At 33.3% G+C, this 22024-nt stretch overlaps 1 protein-coding gene across 11 annotated transcripts in view; it reads left to right on the top strand.

The window, feature by feature from the left end:
- hig (hikaru genki) overlaps positions 1-22024 on the top strand; it is a 121102-nt gene that overhangs the window by 84671 nt on the left and 14407 nt on the right. For 9 of the 11 annotated variants that reach the window (XM_067775166.1, XM_067775158.1, XM_067775167.1 and 6 more), the window contains exons 5-9: positions 8029-8126; positions 9294-9365; positions 10763-11099; positions 11333-11815; positions 17290-17472. In XM_067775166.1, the coding sequence (XP_067631267.1) occupies positions 8029-8126; positions 9294-9365; positions 10763-11099; positions 11333-11815; positions 17290-17472 (1173 nt within the window). Of the gene's footprint in view, positions 1-8028; positions 8127-9293; positions 9366-10762; positions 11100-11332; positions 11816-17289; positions 17481-22024 lie in introns of those variants that run through there. The other 2 variants (XM_067775168.1, XM_067775169.1) reach the window with 2 other exon arrangements.

Genomic DNA, 22024 nt, shown 5'->3' with positions numbered 1-22024 from the left:
TTTTGTTTCAGCATGTCCTATGAAGAGCCTAATTAACATTTATACCCGAACGGGAATGATAGGACCAACCCGCTTTGTATCCATATGGGAACGAATTAAAACTAATCTCTTTTCTCGTCAAAAGGTGTTAGTTTTCTTATGGTACGAGGCTATGTACATTTTAAACGCAATACTAAAACTTGCAAAAAATTCTTATCATATATGTACATTAGGGTGGGTCGATTTGTATGGACGAAAGTTTACCGATATCGCGCCATAGATTTTTCGATAGGATTTGGGCTCAGAAAGAAAAGGTTCCACAACGCATACCCAAAAAAATAATTTTCGAGCCTGCGAAATTTAATTTTTTTGAATTTTTTGCGACTATGATTTTTAAGGTTTTTTTTCATGACCTACTAAAAAAATTTTCATATGTATACCCCGTCCTACCCAAAATTGTCGACAACGTTTTTAGCGGACACTTTGGGTCGGACAGGGTATACATGAAAATTTTACAATCAAATGAAAATTTTTTTATTAGGTCATGAAAAAACCTTAAAAATCAAAGTCAAAAAAAAGCCAAAAAAATTAAATTTTGCAGGCTCGAAAATTATTTTTTTGGGTATGCGTAGTGGAACTTTTTTTCCTGAGCCCAAATCTTATCGAAAATGGCGCGATATCGGTAAATAAATCGACCCTGTCTAATGTACATATGTAAAAAAATTATTAAGTCAACAACTCATTCCAAGAAATATGGGTCCACAATAATGGAACATATGGTCCAAGCCATTTAGGTTCGGTATAGGGCTCCGCATTTTTCTTAAATAATTCCAATCAATCACCTATAATTTTTATACCTTCCATGAACATGAAATGGTATATTAACTTTGGTCCGATGTTTGTAACGTTGAGAAATATAGAAGACTCACCATTAAGTATACCGAATTGAACAGGGCGACGAACGGCTGTCCGTCTGTCTGTTTGAACGCAAACTAGTCCCTCAAATTTTGAGATATCTCAATAAAATTTGGCACAAGGATGTATTTTTGTATTATATTAGACATTTGTCGGATCTGGTAGGATCGGACCACTATAACATATATCTCCCATACAACCGATCGTTCAGATAAAACGATTTTGGTCATTCCTGCCGCAATTTAGAAAGTATAAACGTAAATCTCGGTGATATATATTCTAATATATCATAGAAGATTTTCTGAAAAAATCGCTTTGATCGGAGATATATATAGTATATATCCCATACAACCGATCGTTCAGATAGAAAGATTTTTGGCAATTTCTCCCTTAATTTCCAATATAAAAACGTTAAACTTTGTGATATTTATTCTAATATATCATAGAAGATTTCCTGAAAAAATCACTTTGATCGGAGCTATATGTATATAGTATATACCTATCCCATACAACCGATCGTTCAGATAGAAAGATTTTTGGCCATTTCTTCCTTAGTTTCCGATATAAAAACGTGAAACTTGGCGATATATATTATAATTTATCATAGAAGATTTCCTGTAAAAATCATTTCGATCGAGCTATATATAATATATATCCCATACAAACGATCGTTCAGATAAGGGGGTTTTTTATATTAATTTTAAAATCTTTTAGGTAGGTACATCTGTTCACTATATATTTCTTATCTTATACAGCGCATTATTTGGAGATTACGAATTGGATAAGATTATTGTTCAGCCTCATTCATGAAAGGTCTTACTTGTTTTTATTTAACTCACTCCGTTACCTCTTTTTATGTTTCTTAAAATGAACAACATAGATTTAAACCTGACTAATCACAACTGTAACCAAAAGGAACTAGAGGGGCTCAATTATGCCCCAAAGTAGACAAGAGAGATCAATCGGAGACCGCTCTCTTTAGGGATTGGTCGCACTATTTTTTGCAGGGTAATATACATCTACATATACAATGCAAGCATACATCAGAACATCTATATACATAAATATAATAAACATAACTGTAGTACATTCAAATCATCCAAAAGTATACATTCTCAAAACATACATACAAATATTCCAACTATGATAGATACAAGGATAGATACTACGTATATTTCCTTTGGAAAACTACATATTTAAAAAAAAAGCACCAAATAAAACCGATTTCTGCAAAAGAACACATCAAAATGCACACAACTTGTTTCATTTTGCTAGGATGCATTTAAGAAAAATAATTTTAAATCTTTTAATCAAAAGGGGAAATACGCAGTTGAGTTAAAAAAAAAAATTCTAAAGATAAATTCGATTTATTTATATTCACCCTCGCATTCAATATTTCATTTCATTTCCACACAAAAGTCTCCCATGATCATATATGTAATATATGTATTATATATATGGGGTATTCCATCCCATTTCGATCAATTTTGAACCCGACCCCTTTAGAATTGGCCGAAAGTTTTTCTTCTTTTTCTGGCTTACGAAAGACGTTTTCCAGAAGTTTTTCAAATTTTTTCATCCAACTCAAAAAAAGTTATGAATTTTTAAAAAAACACTGTTTTTGTTTTCAAAACGCTATAACTTTTTCAAAAATTGACCGTTTGGGATCTTTTTTTTTTAATTTGTTTTTAAATGTACTTTTCGGAAAAAATTCAAAAAAAAATTTAAAGTTTTTTTTTTTGTAATTTTTCAGTTTTTCCAGATTTTTCGAATTTCGCCCTTTTTTTCTCATAAAAAACTTCAATCAATTCTGCAATCATCCCCACTAATCCCGGAGTGGGCCGAGAATTTTTTTTTTTTTTTTATTTAATTGAAAACAAAAAAACTTTAAAATTTTTTTTGCATTTTTTCCGAAAAGTACATTTAAAAACATATTTAAAAAAAAATGATCCCAAACGGTCAATTTTTGAAAAAGTTATAGCATTTTGAAGAAAACATCGTTTTCCAACTCAAAATAAGTTTTAAATATTTTGAAAAAAAACCGTGTTTTTTTCAAAATGCTATAAATTTTTCAAAAATTGACCGTTTGGGATCATTTTTTTTTAAATATATTTTTAAATGTACTTTTCGGAAAAAATACAAAAAAAATTTTAAAGTTTTTTTTTCAATTAAATAAAAAAAAAACAATTCTCGGCCCACTCCGGGATTAGTGGGGATGATTGCAGAATTGATTGAAGTTTTTTATGAGAAAAAAAGGGCGAAATTCGAAAAATCTCGAAAAACCGAAAAATTACAAAAAAAACTTTAAAAATTTTTTTGAATTTTTTCCGAAAAGTACATTTAAAAACAAATTAAAAAAAAAAAAGATCCCAAACGGTCAATTTTTGAAAAAGTTATAGCATTTTGAAAACAGAAACAGTGTTTTTTTAAAAATTCATAACTTTTTTTGAGTTGGATGAAAAAATTTGAAAAACTTCTGAAAAACGTCTTTCGTAAGCTAGAAAAAGAAGAAAAACTTTCAGCCAATTCTAAAGGGGTCGGGTTCAAAATTGGTCGAAATGGGATGGAATACCCCATATGTATTATATACATATATGCCCATGATGCAATAAACCAGAGATGTGAAGTCAGTACATTTTACGAATTAGATACGCATTTGACAGTATTCCCTCTCATAAATTTACGTGTTGCTTCTTGACTTATTTGCGGCGTAGATTTTTTTAATGCCTTTCTGAAATTTGAAGCTACGTGTAAGAAAATAATGCCTGCGTTCTGTATTTACTTATGTGGGAGGGTTTATTTCATTTCCTTAGAGGAAATGGAAAAGTGATGTATATTGGAACGATTTTCCGTCATCCCTTGTCAAATTTGGTTTTGAGACAAACCGGTTTCGGCGTTGTGCCATCATCAGTGTCGATTTTCGTTCTGATCTGTTGTTGTCATTTGTCCTGTATTTATAGTTCGTAGGTATATGAGCAGGTATTGTAAAATTGATGCTTGTGTATATTTAGTTATGTGTATGTGCTGTGTGTTCGTTCAGAACCGAGGGTGGTTTACTAATCGATTTGTGTGGCTGACTGGGGTAGGTAGAAATCTGTGATTTTAGTCGTTTGACCTTCTTTGTCGGTTTTTTGTTTTGGTGTGTTAATTGTTTTGTGTTTATTTGTTATTGTGCGTTTGTCTGTTGTACCTGTGTGATTAAGTTGTTTCCTGTACACAAGTTTTAAAGGCTCGAATATTGTGTCAGAAATGGTGTTTATCTGTTCGTTTATTATTCTACCGTCGAATGTTTTCTGTTTGTAGATTTCCATGTTTTCGAGTACGCTGAGACGTCGGCCCTTTTCTTGTATGTGAACAACCCTGACTGTTTTATTGATGTTTGCTGGGGAACATTCATTCTCGACCATGTGATTCGCGAAGTTAGACTCGGGTATAATGTTTGGATTCCGTATTTTTTTGTTGTAATCTCTAATATGTTCTCTGAACCTCGTTCTTATTTGCCGTCCTGTTTGTCCTATGTAACTATGCTGGCATCCGCAGGTAAGCTTGTATACGCCGTAGCTGCTAAACGGATCCTCTGAGTTAATGTTAGTTCTTAGTTTTCGCCCTAGATTGTTCGATGTTTTGAATGCTGTGTTAGTGTTGTATTTTTTAAAGACCTCACGATAAATATTGATAAAGAAGCCAAAAGATTTAACTATAACATATATAGAAAGTCAACGGCCACAGACACAATAATACACAATACCTCAAATCACCCTCAACATCATAAAAATGCAGCATTATGGCACTTGGTACATAGACTTGAAAGAACACCTCTTACACAAGAGGCATATAAGAGAGAACTTGAGGTCATATATAATATCGCTGCAAACAACGGATATAAAAAAGCACTAGTAGATAAGCTCAGAAGGACAAATGGAGAACAAAAAAGAAATAATGAAAAAGAAAATAATAGCTGGACTACTATGACATATACTGGAAAAGCAACATATAAATTGGCAAATTTCTTTAAAAAATACAACATTAACACAGCATTCAAAACATCGAACAATCTAGGGCGAAAACTAAGAACTAACATTAACTCAGAGGATCCGTTTAGCAGCTACGGCGTATACAAGCTTACCTGCGGATGCCAGCATAGTTACATAGGACAAACAGGACGGCAAATAAGAACGAGGTTCAGAGAACATATTAGAGATTACAACAAAAAAATACGGAATCCAAACATTATACCCGAGTCTAACTTCGCGAATCACATGGTCGAGAATGAATGTTCCCCAGCAAACATCAATAAAACAGTCAGGGTTCTTCACATACAAGAAAAGGGCCGACGTCTCAACGTACTCGAAAACATGGAAATCTACAAACAGAAAACATTCGACGGTAGAATAATAAACGAACAGATAAACACCATTTCTGACACAATATTCGAGCCTTTAAAACTTGTGTACAGGAAACAACTTAATCACACAGGTACAACAGACAAACGCACAATAACAAATAAACACAAAACAATTAACACACCAAAACAAAAAACCGACAAAGAAGGTCAAACGACTAAAATCACAGATTTCTACCTACCCCAGTCAGCCACACAAATCGATTAGTAAACCACCCTCGGTTCTGAACGAACACACAGCACATACACATAACTAAATATACACAAGCATCAATTTTACAATACCTGCTCATATACCTACGAACTATAAATACAGGACAAATGACAACAACAGATCAGAACGAAAATCGACACTGATGATGGCACAACGCCGAAACCGGTTTGTCTCAAAACCAAATTTGACAAGGGATGACGGAAAATCGTTCCAATATACATCATTTATCCACCCTGTCGGAAAATCAACCAAACAAAATAAGTCAAATGGAAAAGTTTTAGTCAACACAACTTAATGGCAGGATCTTCAGATCATCATATTGTCAACAACTAAGGAATATGGAAACATACTGCTGACGTCAATGAGATGATTGACGATCTGGAACAATATCATGAAGTTGCGGATAAGTATCTGGGGGGGCTTGTAATACGAAATCTTGGGATTGACGGTATACGATCCCAAGACCCTACATTTATCTATGTACACCAGGCGTTGAGGTAGGCTCATTGAACAGAAAGAGGTGGCTGGTGCAAAAAATATATAGCGCCAGAGGTTTTACAGCAACGATGTTTCAACAATCAGAGCTTATATATTTACCTGATGGCTAAAAAAGAAAAAACGTTGACTTATAAGAACTTTATTTTAAACAGCTCTGGCTAAACTTGGATATGTTTAGACAAAAATGTTTTGATCAAACCCGACACACATTATTCTGGCTATCTTGATCTATCCACCTGCCTGTGAAGTAAAGCTAAGTCAAAGCAAATCAAGTCAAGTAAAGTCATGCCAGAAGAGTTATCGTTTGTCGGAAGAGATAAAAGTTTTTCTACAAATTGGCGGCAAGGGACCTACTTGTTTTATGCCGACTCCTAGCCGACCCCGTGCAGCATGGCAGAAATTTAGTCAGTCAGTTTGCAAAAGCACTGCCGAGGGGCGACCTCCGCTTACAAAAACATTTTTTTTTTTGATGCTGCTTTGCTCGGAACTTGAATCCAGGACATTCGGTGTGGTATACCAAGCACGCTCCGGCCACAATACGGAAGCGAAGTAATATAGCCACGTTGAACCATCTGGATCATACCCGCCACCCTACCCCTTAGTTCCATGAGGACTCGCCTGCTAAATATGTGTATAATTCATTCGCAATGGAAACGGCATTCGCCCCGGTTAGGTGAAATTCACAATTGAGTTGGGGAAACTGCGTGGCTATATAAAGCTTTGTATTCCGCTTACCAACCGCTTTAATCCCATACATTTTCTATCGATACTAAAGGTTGGCGGTGGCCATCGTAGTGTGATGGTAGCGTGATTGAGTTCAAGCCCCGGGCAAAGAAACATCAAAAATTTAGAAACAAGTCTTTTGAATTAGAAATAAGTTTTTTTAAGCGGGGTCACCCTTTGGCGACTATTTGACAAACACTTCGAGTGTATTTCTGCCAGTTGCAGTTCGGAGTCGTCGTAAAACATACAGGTTCCATCCCGCCAATTTCTAGGTAAAATTAGAAAAAAAAGAAGCATGACGACGCAAATTGGAAGAGAAGCTCGGCCTAAATTCTGTTAGGAGGCATATTGGGCCTTGAATTTTTTTTGCACTATTAAATAAAGGTTATCGTTCTTTTATCGAAGGTTTATCGGTTTTATAACGGTTGTTTGCAGGGACGGAAAATTATAATTATAATTTTTTTCGGAGTCGAAAAAGTCCGGGTCAAAAAATTGTCCTAGGTGCAAATGTTGGAGTTCTCAGGTATCCCTATAGCAATATCATGTCGAATCATGTATCTTTTTTATTTTTCGAACCTTTTCCATAAAAGTCCACATATAAAAATAAAATCTGTATTTTTATTTTTTGAGTCCGATAGAACTAGTTAAACTCGGACTTTTAAGAACAAAAGTCCGGAAATAAAAGTTAAATCGGGACTTTTATTTTTTAAGGCCAAAATAAAAGCCGGGATTGATAACAAAGAAACAGCTTTTCTGAATTTAAAAAAAAATTTATTTCGGATAAGCCGTTTCTTTGTTATCAAGCCCGACTTTTATTTTGGCCTTAAAAAATAATAAAGAGCTTATAGGAGTTTAAAAAGTATTACCTTTGAAAATTGTCGAAATGGGATTGTAACTACGTCTACTTTTTCGATCTTTCATCTCTTTCCCAATTTGGATTTTGGAGAGCAACAAGTTTTTGCGTAACGCCATCTTCAGTGTCATTACTCGAAGACAACGAATAGAGGTGCAGCTCCGACAGCAGTTAGTCTCCGACTGAAATTTGAGGTAGACGACGAAAAACTGAGCCTATATAGTGCAACTACATATTTACATCCGTTATCGTATTTATATTCAAATTTGAACTCATTCTCACACTGACATCATTTGAAATATATTTTTTGGTACCCATATTTGAGAATAAAACTGCGTATATCCCCAACAAGCCTTAATAATATACGATATAAGTACATAAAAAAATTACAAATTTTTACACTTTATTTACGTTTCAATATTTGTGCTCTAAACACATTTTTAGATGATAATGGCAATGTGAAATTTCAACCTTTATATAAGAGTTGCCATGTTAATCGAATTCCGCCGCATTTACTGTTGAGCTATCGTAATATATCAGTGGTAAGTTTAAAGCAATTTTTCAAAAACTTTTACATGCCTACACCACACAAATGATAAAAACAACTGCATTTTGGGTACATTCATCAATCATGTTTTCGAATTTTAAAATTTGTTAAATATACCACATACATATAAATAAAACAATTCAAACTTTTCTGCTAAACTCAGCAACAGCATCAATCAAAACAACTTTTTGGGCACTTTTACAAATTTCTACGCACTCACAATCATATTTCACGTGATATTCAAAAGGTGTTCGTTAACAGGGGTTGCTCTGTCGGGCAACACACACACACTCATACAAATACCAGCATATATAAAATAAAAGTAACAGGGCTTCCTTGCAACCAATTGCTGCCCTAATTTGAGCCAAAAACTTAACTCCTTGACAATGACAGGCTTAAAAGCTTTTTTTATTTACGTTTACACTTTTATTCAGTTTATTTGAATGCTTTTGCAATGTATGAAAAAAATCAAAATTGGTACTTTCTCTCTCTCTTTCTCTCCATCTATGTATATTATTGCACTATTTTGTATACGTTTCTCACTCTCACCACTTTTTTCGCTCGCTCGTTAGCTCGTTTATTCTATCAAAAATTTTTGAATATAAAGATATTGCATGCGCGAACTTCGGTGGAAAGCAGCGGAGCGTAACAAAAATTCTAGTAGGTCACTTCCACCACACCAAAAACTTTAACACAATTTTTAACATAATTTAAGAACAGAAATACACTGATTGGAGTTTTAGTGAGTAAAAGTTAAAATTCTGAACACATTAGCTGAATAAAAAGTGTACAAATAATTATTAAATAACAAATACAGACAGTGGTAGTTTAACAAATTCTGCTGTGGTAAGTGGTGAATGTGACCTACTAGAATTTTGTGAAGCTTGCCTCACACGATTTTTCGTCTATGCAATGTCTCTATATTATATCGTTTCTGATTCTATTTTATATGCGCAGTCCAATCTCTGCTCCTATGCCACTCTCTCTCTGTCTCTTTTTATCATTATGCTCGCGTCTCGTTCTTTCAATATACTCTTTCCTATGTCTTATATTTCTTGCACTCTTTCTATTTCATCAAAAACAATCTCTCTTATACAACCATTTGTATACTGAGCGCGAACCAAAATTTCTTTTTCGTATTCTTTCATTTTCTTTCTTACAGACCCCGATACCGTCCGTAAGAGGTCGTCGCAATCGAACTTCCAAATCGACTTTTATTTCCAATACACAAATTGTGAGTTTAAATACATATATTTTTTTTTTTTTTTGGTTTTCGAATCCTATCGTTGAACTATTCTATACTCAAAGCGCTTGCACAGTTGTCATATCGCTTATTGAGTGAACGTCATATGTACGAGAAGCTCTGAGTACAAAATATACTGAGAAAAACTAAGAAGAAGCACTTAATAGTGCAATGAGAATGTAAAATTTTGTAGATCCCCGTAGTTTGTGGGGCTCACATTAGCTGATGCTTGCGCTCGATAGTGAAAAAAATATTATTTTTTTTTAGCTTTTGCATTTGGACGTGTATCACGCTTAACGGCGCTCACTGTGCACTTTTCTCTCACAACACATATTTAAGCTCATGTTCTATAAAATCTAACTTTCTCGTATGACTTTAACAAAACTTGAGTATGTTTAAATAGGTTTACTAATAGAGCTTTAGTATTTTCTATAACACGCTTCTACACTCACACGATTATTCGCAGCATATTATTTCTGTCGTGATTTGCTTAGCCCAGTGTTGGGCGCCATTGCCGCATTTGTTGCCCACCTAGAGCTCTGCGGAGAGCGCAATGAACGTGAGCAGCAAGTGCCATAATTGTTTTATAAGTTTCATAACAGAGCTTGTCAGCTGATGAAATAATTATTCGCGTTTACTTCACACATATTATTATTCTTTTTCGCTTAGTAGTCTCTAAACCAAAATAGGAGCAACATCAAAAGCGACTCATATGCAGAATGTTTTAAGTGTTTAATGTTAGCAAAATATTTTGGTTTAATTTAAATTTTTAGGCTCAAGCAATAAAATATTTTTATAACTTGTCTACTAATTATTTTTTGAGTGCTGACAAATATGCGTGCAAACGTGTTGCTTAGTTTCTCGTTAATCAATGACCAAACCGCTGCGATGAATTTACTTACAGCTACTGGTTTATAAATACTATTGTGCTCACTGCGTTCGTCGACTCTCACGTAGATAAGTTTCTGAGTGCTGCAAATGTCGAAGACAACTGGATTAGCTCACAAAGCGCTTTCGTAAAAGCAGTTTATTTCATATACAATTTTGAAAAGCATAACATAGAGAGCTTTTAGTACAAAAAATTACCGATACACAATAACCACATACTCGGTTTCTGTCACACTCAACACGAGCAACTCACTAACTTACTACTCCGCACACACTTTTAATGTTTAATGCCCTTGCTCTTAGTAATTTTATAATTGTGCTTATGTCTCTTCTATGCATTTGTCTGTCTCTCTCCCTCTATATCTCTCTGTATTTTTGCGCTTGTTAATAACACTTTTGCGCACCTCTTCAAACCTATGACTCACCCTGTGTGTAAATAAAAAAAACAAAAATACTAATGAAAAAATTGTGCCCACATCGAATTTATTCGTCACACACAGAATGTTGGTTGGGATTTGCCCCATGGACACTCGTTGCAGGCACGTTGCAAAGATCTAGGCATGTACAAGTTACTCGGCGAATCGCGTGTGCTATGCTCGAATGGTTTATGGGCACCACGTATGCCTTCATGTGTACCCACTACGCTTCTTACAAACTTCTCCGATGATAGCGCACCATCTATTCGTATTAAAGTATATAATGGATCTGGCGCGTTTGAGCCATCCGGCGTGCTAGCGGTGTTGCCACAAAGCTCAATATTGTTAGACTGCATGTATCCACGTGTACGTGGCATACCCGAGTGGACATGGACTAGTTGGTATAAGCAGTATGCAACAGGTAGGTACCGTTAGATGCCAAGCTCATTTTTTCTTCCTACTTTTCAATATAACTATAGAGCTGCTCCTTTCTCTCGTTTATTTTTTGTACCTTCATGCGTTCCTATTAATCCGCAAACTCCTTTCCCTTTCTGTTCTTTTCTATCCCACTACCCTTGATACTTTATTTTTCGCTCAAAGATCTCTTCGTTATTTAACGATTTCTATTTTCTCTTCTCTCCCTTTTTATTTCAGGTTGGTCACATGAGGATAAAAATCTACGCTATCGTCTTACAATTAAGGACATACAAAATGGAGATTCCGGCACATTTACGTGCACTTCACCACGCGGCTTAACCAATAGTATTGCAATTGTTGTGGCCACATCGACATGTCCGCAGCTACCAGAACCGGTGTCGCCGCTCACGTTACGCTTGGAGGGTAATAAGCTCGGACAACGTGCTGTGTATAACTGCCCTCCAGGTTATCGCATCGATGGTATTGCGAATGCAACATGCTTAGCCTCGGGTAATTGGTCATCGCCGCCGCCTACTTGTCAGGCTGTGCAGTGTCCTCGTTTGACTTTGGACGATCCACATTTGAGTTTGATCGAGTTAAATACGTCGGCGTGGGGGCGGGCGATGTTCAAATGCCAGTGGGGTTTTAAGCTGACCGGCCCGCCGAGACTGGATTGTGAGCCGACGGGCGTGTGGAGTGGCCCAGTACCACGTTGTAAGGGTGAGTAATTTGTTGTTGGGATCATATTGTTGTGATGCATCAAAATTTTATTGATTTATCTAACTACTTGAGTTCCCAGCGAAGGTATGTGACGATGAAGTTTTTTCTTTAAATTATTGCATATTTGTTTTGTGTTGTTTATTTTTTTGTTATTATTTGTTCATTGAAGATGTGACAAATTAAAAATATGTCAAGGAATAAGATACTAAATACTTCCTTTTACATAAAATATAATTTTTTTAGGGATTATAAAAAGTTATCGAATAGTTGCACAAAAGATATCACTGCCTAAATATGTCCATATTTTCAATAACTTAAAACCCTCAAAAAAAAAAATTGTCATCTCTTTTTGGTCATCGATCTCCTGACATACAAATGGACACATAAACATATCAAATCATTCACTTACGATATTCATTAAAGTCTTAGTTAGAGACCCAATTATTTCTACGAGATAGTTGGCACCGTTCAGCTTTCAAAGTTTCATCTTTTGATCGCGCTGACAGCGGACTGGCCGTGAGATTTGCAACAGAGGTGGCAATTTGTTTGGCCAGGAGTCGCATTAAGTTCAGCCAACACACTTATAGAATCGACTTTTTTACACGTATGCAAACCGATCGTCAATGGCAAGAGTAGAAGAGCGAAAATTTGATTTATTTTCATATGATATTAAATCCAATAAATTGACGCTGCAATGCTGATTGAAATGAAAACGTGATTACTTGATTACCACCAACACATACTCAATAACCAGAGATGCCCTCAAGAGCTTCGTAGTGCATCGTTAATTTAAACGGCATGCACATATGTACATGTCGTGTGAGTGCAGCGACTGTTGTTAATCAGCAGAGCAACCAGTGAATCAGTTTTCGCTTGTATTTCAAGCACTAAACATTTACTTGTTTGCGTTTGCATTCGCACTTCCCCTTTCTAAATGCCACTAAACAAATTACCGCAGCGAGCGAGAAAGAATTAAACAGTTTATTTGGCAAGGTAATCAAATCCATACTCAGAGAGCAAATTCTCAAGAACAATCAATGCTTCCATAATATCAGTATCTGCGCTCGTGCCACCGTGGAGTGAAAGCCGAGTAGTTTTAAAAAACTTTTGAACGTGGGTTCATATTAAATCGTTCACGGGAAGTGTATTTAAAGCTCCAGAAGAGGGCAGGAGAACCAATACAAAATTTTTCAAAATTATTTGGAATTTTTATAATTTTTATTAATTAAAAAACATTTATTTAATTGAATTTGTTTTTAGTTATGCTTTTTTTATTTATTTTCTTTTACTCATTTATTTCTCTTACTTATTTGCATTTGCAAACTATTATTACTTTGATCGGTCTATTTTAACTTTTTTATTTGTTTAGTTTTACCTATTTCTTTGTTTTTATTTATTTGTATTTATTTTAATTTTTTTATTTTCCTATGAATTTTTTATTTATTATTTTAAGCCAAATTTTTTTAAAAATAAATTTTTGTTTGTTTACTTTTATTTGGATATTTTAATTTTATTTATATGTTTGCATTTGTATTTTCTTATTTTTTTGTATTTGTTTATTTTTACTTAATTTTGTATTTAATTTTATTTATTTGTTTCATTTTTTTTCTAACTTATAGTTTTATTCGATTATTATTTTTTTTCGTTTGTTAAGTTTTATTTTGAAATGCTTTTTTATTTATTTAGTTTTATTTGTTGTTAATTATTTTTATTCATTTATTCCTTAATTTAAAATCATTTATTTGTTTTTCGTTGTACTGTTATTTTTTTATTTTTACTAGCAAATTTTCAATTTATATTTTCTTTTTATTGTTTTATTTATTCTAAAAGTTTTTTTATTATAATTTCGTGAGTGTGCAATTAACAACTTGATTTATTACTATTTTTAATGACTATTTTTTTCATTTAACTGTATTCATTTATTTCTATTTTTGAATTTAATTTGCTTATCTTCACTTTTTTATTTATTTTTATATTGTTTTTTTTATTTGGTCAAACATTTTTTTGTTTTAAGCGGCATGTAAGGATGTATTGAAATGGCCATTCCATGAGAACCTCACATATAATAAATCCATAATGTTACCAGAAATTTGTTTAACGCCCAAACTGAAAAAACTCTGGCTCTATGTTTGCACATGACACTTTACAGTTCCGCTTTTGAGTCCACGCCTTTCCTGTTTGGTCACTCATGAGCAGCTTGCCACTTCTCTTAACCTCGCCCAATCTGATTTGGACTTCTACGGTAGAAGCTTCGATGGATGCACCCCTTTTAGGTAGCTCATCCGCTTTTTCATTTTTCCCATCTATTCCCATATGCTCTGGGACGCAGTATAAGTAAAAATATGTTTCTGCCTATCGCAGTTCTTTCCAGGGTGTTCCTGAAGCAAAAAAATGGCTACCACTGACCTCTCTCCTTTTAGACAAATTTCTGAAAGAATCCTGGATCTACCGAGCTGTAGTAAGAAATGCATTCTATAGTGTGAAGTATTTAAATTTAAATCGAAACCACTCTCTGTCGGAACATTAATCCTCACCTAAATGGAAACAACACTTTTTTATGTCCTCTTCTGAGATTCAAAGTTTTATCATTTTTTCCGCAATTGTACATTTATCACGAATTCATTATTTCCTTCATAACCACCGCTGAACAAAATGATTTTTTTTAAATATTTGACAGTAAAAGTTAATTTAGTCATTATTCAAAGTAAACCCACATACCCCCTTGTATAAATCTTGCACTTGAGTCAGAGCGCAATCATTTCGAGTTGTAGGAAGTTCAGAACGTAGTCAGTGTATTAACATCAAATAGCAAGTCATTGACAACAATCAGCTTTAAATGTGAATGCATTCAACAAGCAAGTACAAAATGTATCAACTCAACTCGAGACTCAACTAAAAACCAAAAACAAACCGCACTACGGCGTCAGGGACTTGCTTGAGCTGCCGTTGACGTTGTCAGTAACGCGTCAAGTACGCGCGTATAATTGAATTCTTTATTGACAACTCCAACAGGCAACGCAACCAATGTTAAGCGACAAGAAGTGTCTACAGCCAAAGCAGTGTTGGTAGTAGGAAGACGTCAAGAAGCAAGAAAAGCATAAAAAAATAATAATTACATTTAACTCGTACCACTGCATTCCAGTAGTTGAATGTTTTTCATGTTTTTAATATTATTTTTTTGTTTTTGAACGGTTTTATTTAGCTTGTCTTGACAGGCTGGCTGGCTGGCTGGTTGGCCGGCACGAATTTTGTAATTGAAATTTAAGTAACTTCCCGATAAGCTACAAGTTTGCAACTTGGAATATAGTTCAGAACCCGATGACAATGCAATAATAAGAAAAAACTCCGATAGGTGGCGCATGGATCGAAATATTTCAAAAAATCATATTCGTGGTCCGAATTGACTCATATTTGGAACACATAATACACACATGAATAGAAAGCACCTATGAAAAAATCGACGCTGGGTGGCGCATGGATCGAGATATTAAAAAAATCGTATTTGTGGTCCTATTTGGCTCATATTTGGAACACATAATATATATAGGAATAGAAAGCGACCTATGAAAAAAATCACCGCTAGGTGGCGCAATAAGAGATACTCAAAAAATCGTTTTTGTGGTCTGATTTGGCTCATATTTGGAACACATAATACATAAAGGAATAGAAAGCGGCCTGTGAAAAAAAAAACTCCGATAGGTGGCGCATGGATCGAAATATTTCAAAAAATCGTATTCGTTGTCCGATGTGACTCATATTTGGAACACATAATACACACATGAATAGAAAGCGACCTATGAAAAAATTGCCGCTAAGTGGCGCAAGGATCGAGATATTCAAAAAAATCCTATTTGTGGTCCGATTTGGTCCATATTTGGAACAAAATTACATACAGTCCGGTAGAAGTGACATCAAAATATTTTGGAGTTCGAGGGGGACAAGCATACGTGGCGCAGAGTCGAGTAAAGTCTTTGGAAGGATTATGTATTGAGGACTTGATTGTAACAAATTGTCAGGAAAGAGTCCTTGTAATAATGACTCACTAAATGAACTAGGTTAGGTTAGATTGAACTGGACGGTCCATGAGGACCTCACATACACCGAATAATTCCGTAGTGTTACCAGAAGTTTGTTTTAACGACCAAACGGAAAACCCCTATCAAAAACCAGGACCTATGTTATAAAATAACTCCGTCCTCTTGACAAATACTAGAAGCCTCCTAGGACTTAAGCCACTTGCTGCTTCTAGATCTGACAGCTGTATCTCCTAATAGCTGGAATCTTAGCCTCACAAGCGCAGGGCACGAACTCAGAACGTGCTCAATCGTTTCCTCCTCCAGCCCGCACTTCCTACTTCTGCTATCACTGACCAAGTCTAATTTAAAGGTATGTGACGCCATAAGGCAGTGTCCAGTCAGAATACCCGTCATGAGTCTACAGTCCTCTCCTTTTAATGATAGAAGCAACTTTGTTAGTCTAAGATTGTAAGACCTACACATAATCTTCGACACTTTACAAGTAAGTAAATAAAAAAGTATAAACATTTTGGCCTGTCTTTACCCTGAGCGTACAATCCTGTGTCGCTTGAACTGCTTTGTTTCCCAATTACTTATGGCTTCACAAGTGTGTGCCTTTGTGTGTCCACAGATAGGTTCTGAACAATAGAATACTGCTTAAGTACCCTGCTTGACTTGGAGGTCTGCCCGTACATTACCTTCATTTCCGGGAACTCATCCCAACAAAACCTCTTTTGTGGCTCCCAGATCATTTGGAACTCCAATGCATTAATTCACTAGCTTCAATGGTATTTGAAAGACTACAATACTGACAAAATGAGGATACTTTTCGAGGACAAGCCATTTCGTAGACTTTCTCTACCGCAAACTTCTATTACATGGATTTCTGCCTGAAAAATAGGAGGGAAACATCCGATTTCTTTATGTTCACCCCGTAGATGCCAGCTGCCGTTTCTCCATCATCAAATTTTGATCGCTCCGTAAACCAGACCTCTTGTTTAGGGTCAATATATGGATTTCCTGTTTCCCATAAGAGTTACGTCCACAATGAACACCTCATAATTCTCCGAGATTCTGAGCGTAGAAGCCACTGAATCACATAGTAGAACTTGCTCGCGAGTGTGCTTATTTAATAGCTCTTCCTTGTATGTACAGAATCATACTCTGTTTTTGTGTTAGGTCTTTTGCAAGGAATATTTTTTTATGTGTTTCTCTTCCTTTTCACTGCCTCGATTTTTAGTTGTTCTTTTATGACTTTCTTATTTTATTTTATCTTTCGAATTGCAACACATTTCACTGCATCAACGCCATCTGCTCATATTTTCATCTATTTCTCACTTTTGCTCTTTCTTGCACAACATACACACACACACACATCCACTTGTACGTCAATCCCCCATCATCTATCCATAAAAATTTTAAATCACGCGCATGAAAAAATTAAAAAAAAAAACACAGCCATCCAATGTTCGACGCCGGTGGCGCCATTAAATGGACGTATCGGCGGTACCAATTTAAATCAGCGTCGTCTCACCGTTGGCGCTTTGGTCACATTCAGTTGCAATGAGGGGCATACATTGGTCGGTGAGCCGAGCATCATTTGCACCGAGACAGGACTTTGGTCACATTCGCCACCATTTTGTAAGTAAAATAATCCAAACATATAAATATAAAATACGTACATACATAAAAATTTTTCAAGTGCAGAGAAATATTTTAAGTAAAAAAAAATGTTTATTAAAGAAAAATTTGCAATTGCAACATGAACATGAAAGTTTTATGAAATTTAATTCAAAATTTATTTATAAATAAAGCTCTGAAGCTCAAATACACACATCACACAGACACACTCTCTACAATATACACACATACACCTAAACACACACACACACATACGCTCAAAAACCAATCCATAAACTGTAAAATACACAAATGCAATGCGTAGCAAAATGGCGTTGTGTGTGCGTGTGTATGTGTCTGTATGTATATGTGTGTGTTGCAAAATAATTGGCTCAAATAAAAGTAAAATACGCTGTAGGCGTGAAAATATTATGGAAAAATTGCAAGACAAAACAAAAACATTGCAAGCAGCGATGCAAAATAATTGACGCGCAAAAGTCGGACGAAAAAAAAACTTTTAAATTGAGAAGAAAAAAATTCTGCAAAAAAAAATTGCCAGTTTATATTAATTTTATGTTGTATGCTAAATAGGTAATTAAATTGCAAATAAACTTATTGATATTCACTACTGCACACATTCATACATAAATGTGCCAGAAATACGTTGTTGGTGAATTTTTTTTACAATATTAACAATTATTTCTCGAATTGAAATTTCAAGCATTAATATAGTACTTCAATCTTCATAGACAAATAGTTTTAGAAGTTTATGATTTTTATAATTTATTTAATAATGTTTTTTAAATAAAATTTTAATTTTTGTATTTTAGTTTACTAAAATTTTATGAAAAATTTAAATTTAAAATTGTTGTTTTCTTAAATTATTGTATTTTATTTTAATGAATCGTATAAATATTTAAAATTAAAATTTTTAAACAAAAGCTCCTTAATTTTTCTGCTTAAAAATTATTGCAGTATCAATTTAACAAAGTTTGAAAAAAAAAATTAAAATTTAAAATTTCTATATATAAGTTTTTTTTAACATTTTTGTATGTAAATTTTTCTAATTCAACAAAATTTTGTAAAAATTCAAAATTTTTAAATATAATTTTGCGATTTCGGTTAATAGTAAAAAAAAGTCAAATTTTAGTTTAAACTTTTTTTTAGAAACAATAGTTTCAAATTATATGAATTAAAAGCTATAAAACAAAAACGAAACATACTGTTGACGTTAAAGAGACGATTGAAAATCGGAAAAAAATATCATGAAGTTTCGGATGAGTATCTGCGAAGCTTGTAATACGAAAAGTTGGGATTGATTATATACGGTTCCAAAATCTAACATTTATCTATGTAAACCAAGCATTGAGGTAGACTCATTGAGCAGAAAGAGGTAACTGCAACTCTCAGTCGTATGTTCAAACCAGACAGACATTGTTCTGACTTTCTCTGTCTATCCATCTCTCTCTTCTCTGTCTATCCCTCTTCCTCTCCTATTTCCTCTCCCCTCAGCATTTTCTAGTTTTCCCTCATCGGCTCATTCATGCTTCCGTAAATCTTCCCGCCTTTTCTCTTACTTTTCCCGATCTTGCTCTTATCCACGTCTAACTTCTTTATTTTTCTTTATCTTATCGTTATTATTAATCTTCCTATTAGCCTTTTGTAACTACTTTGTATCACCCCGTTTCCATTATTCTTACTTTTACTCTCACTCTACGTCTTCCTCTTGTTTTCTTTACTTTTCCGACTTCCCTTAAACTTCCTCTAATCTTTCCTCCCATATTCTATGTTTTCTATTTGCTTTTCTTTAATGTCCCTGTTTCTAGTACTGTAATGTTCCTGTACCGAAAATTGTCCCTCCCTACTAATTTGAAATTCACGACCGCATTATAGGGGCGTCAAGTTTTTGTTGTTGTACTACTGACTTCACCTGTCTGCTGTTATTGCGTCATGAACTCCATATTAAAATTTGAGTCAAACTTTGTTTATTCATCATAAAATAATTTTAAAAATTTTTTCAAATAAAGGCAGATTTTAAAATAATTATAAATTTTAATAGAAAATGTTGATTATTTAAATACAAACACAAAATTTAAATTTTGGATTTTTTTTAATTTTAACTTAAAATTTTTTTTATGAAATTTTAAAACTAAAATAAATCAATTTTTTTAATGTGCATAAAAATCTATAAAAATATAATTGCTTTATTTTTAGAAATTGTTTTTTCTTTTCGCATTTTGTCAAGTTATGCTGTAGAAGTTAACCACACTTAAAATAAGACGTTTGACAAGTTTTTTTTTTTATTTTTTGTTAAGTTAAAAATAAACATTTAAAATATTTTTTAATTTGTTTCAAACTTTTGTTTTTAATGTGTTTTGAATTTTTTTTTTAATCTGTACCCCAATTACATACATGAACTATAAAATTGCGCTCTGAAGAATATGAAAAAAAAAAAACAAATTATATAAACATTTTTTTTGAAAGATATTTCAAATTTCTAAATAAAAATGTTTCAATTTAATTTTAAATTTCAAATTTGTGTTATTTTTGATGGATTCTTATTTGTTTACTCTGTAACAAAATTGCATGTATTGAAAAATTGCGCTCCTATATTAAAAAAAATCGATTTTACTAATTTTTTGGATATAATAGTGTTTTTTTGAACAACAAGGTTATAGCTTCATACATTTTTTTTAAGAAATCTCAAGGGCGTATTAAACAATTTGGAACGTTTCTTGAAATTTGAAAAGCTTAAAATAAACATTTCAAATATTTTTTTACTTTATGTTTAAAGGTTTCGTAGTTGTATGTATTATTTTCCAAGATTCCGTGAATTGAAAAGTTGTTTAAAAAAAGACATCCGACTTTCCGAATTTTTGGAGTAAAATGTGTGTTGTTTTTCGAACTTGAAAAGTTTGAGCTTCCTAAAACTTTTTCTAATCAATATCAAGTTTTTGTTGAACATTTCCGGAAATTTTTTGAAATTTAAAAAGTTAAAAAAAAATATTTCAAACTTTATTTTCATTATTAAATTTTAGTATAGCTGTCTTTTCAACAAATCTCGAAATTTCATTACAAAAATTTGCGGACGATTTAAAATCTTAAAATTTGCTTAGCTGTTTTTCAATTTTAGCTTAAGCAAATTTTAGCTTTGAGCAAAAAATTCGACACTAAATATATAATTAATGGAATAAAAATTATTATTCCGATTTTTTTTTGTTTTTTTACTTAAAAAAAAATGTATAAGCTTCAGCAAAAATTTTAAATTAATAACTAATAATAATAATAGTCAAATAAAATTTAAGAATTTTGCAACCTTCAGTTTTGAATTTCGACTTTTTTTAAAATTTGAACTTAATAAAATTGCTAAATTTTCGGAATAAATTGAAAATTAATATAAAATAATCAAATAAAATTGGAGGATTTTACGACTTTCAGTTGCGATACAACTTTGTATACCTTTCATGAACATGAAATGGTATATTAACTTTGGTCCGATGTTTGTAACGTTGAGAAATACAGAAGATAGACTCACCATTAAGTCTGTCCGTCTGTCTGTATGAACGCAAACTAGTCCCTCAAATTTAGAGATATCTCAATGGAATTTGGCACAAGGATGTATTTTTGTATTATATTAGTCATTTGTCGGATCCGGTAGGATCGGATCACTATAACATATATCTCCCATACAACCGATCATTCAGATAAGACGATTTTGGTCATTCCTGCCGCAATTTAAAAAGTATAAACGTGAAACTCGGTGATATATATTCTAATATATCGTAGAAGATATCCTGAAAAAATCACTTTGATCGGAGCTATATATAATATATATCCCATACAACCGATCCTTCAGATAAGGGGGTTTTTTGCCATTTTTTATTTTATATTTATCTTATGTACATCTATATATTTCCTATCTTATACATCCGATTATTTGGAGATTACGAACGGGATAAGATTATTGTTCAGCCCCATTCATGAAAGGTATGAAGTCTTCGGCACAGCCGAAGACAGTCCCGTCCTAACTTGTTTTAAGACTGTCATTGTTCGTCCGTAAACTCAGTAAAAAAATTTCCGAGGTTTTTTTTTCAATTTTTAAAAAAAAAAGTTCTAAATTTTATATCATTATGGGCGATAAAGAACTTCTTTCCTTTAATCCTAAGCTTAAAAATAATTTTTTTTATTCTGGAAATTTCCTCATTTTATTCAAGCCTCATAAATTTTAAATATTCTTTATTTAAAAAAAAAAACAAAAAACAATTTAAAATTCTTATTTTTACAAAATACTGCGCTTGTAAACTTAAAAAAAAATTGGCTTGTCGAATTAAAAACAATTGTAGGAATTTAGATAGTTAGATTTTTATTTTGCCAAAAAAACACATACAAAATAAAGGTCGTCATAATTGAATGAAATCAAAAATAACTGTTATTTACGAAGTTTCTTTATAAAACTCATAAATACAGGGAGCTATTGCACTTTGGAATGAAATATGTTTCGAGAAATGTTGTATTTATTGATATATATCGATGTATGTGTGTTCTATTATAAAAGTCATCTAGCAAAATAGCA

This window comes from Eurosta solidaginis, chromosome 3 (genome assembly GCF_040869045.1).
Source record: "Eurosta solidaginis isolate ZX-2024a chromosome 3, ASM4086904v1, whole genome shotgun sequence".
NCBI lineage: Eukaryota > Metazoa > Arthropoda > Insecta > Diptera > Tephritidae > Eurosta > Eurosta solidaginis.
Note: the sequence above shows the minus strand (reverse complement) of the source record. Positions and strands in the feature narration are given on the sequence as shown.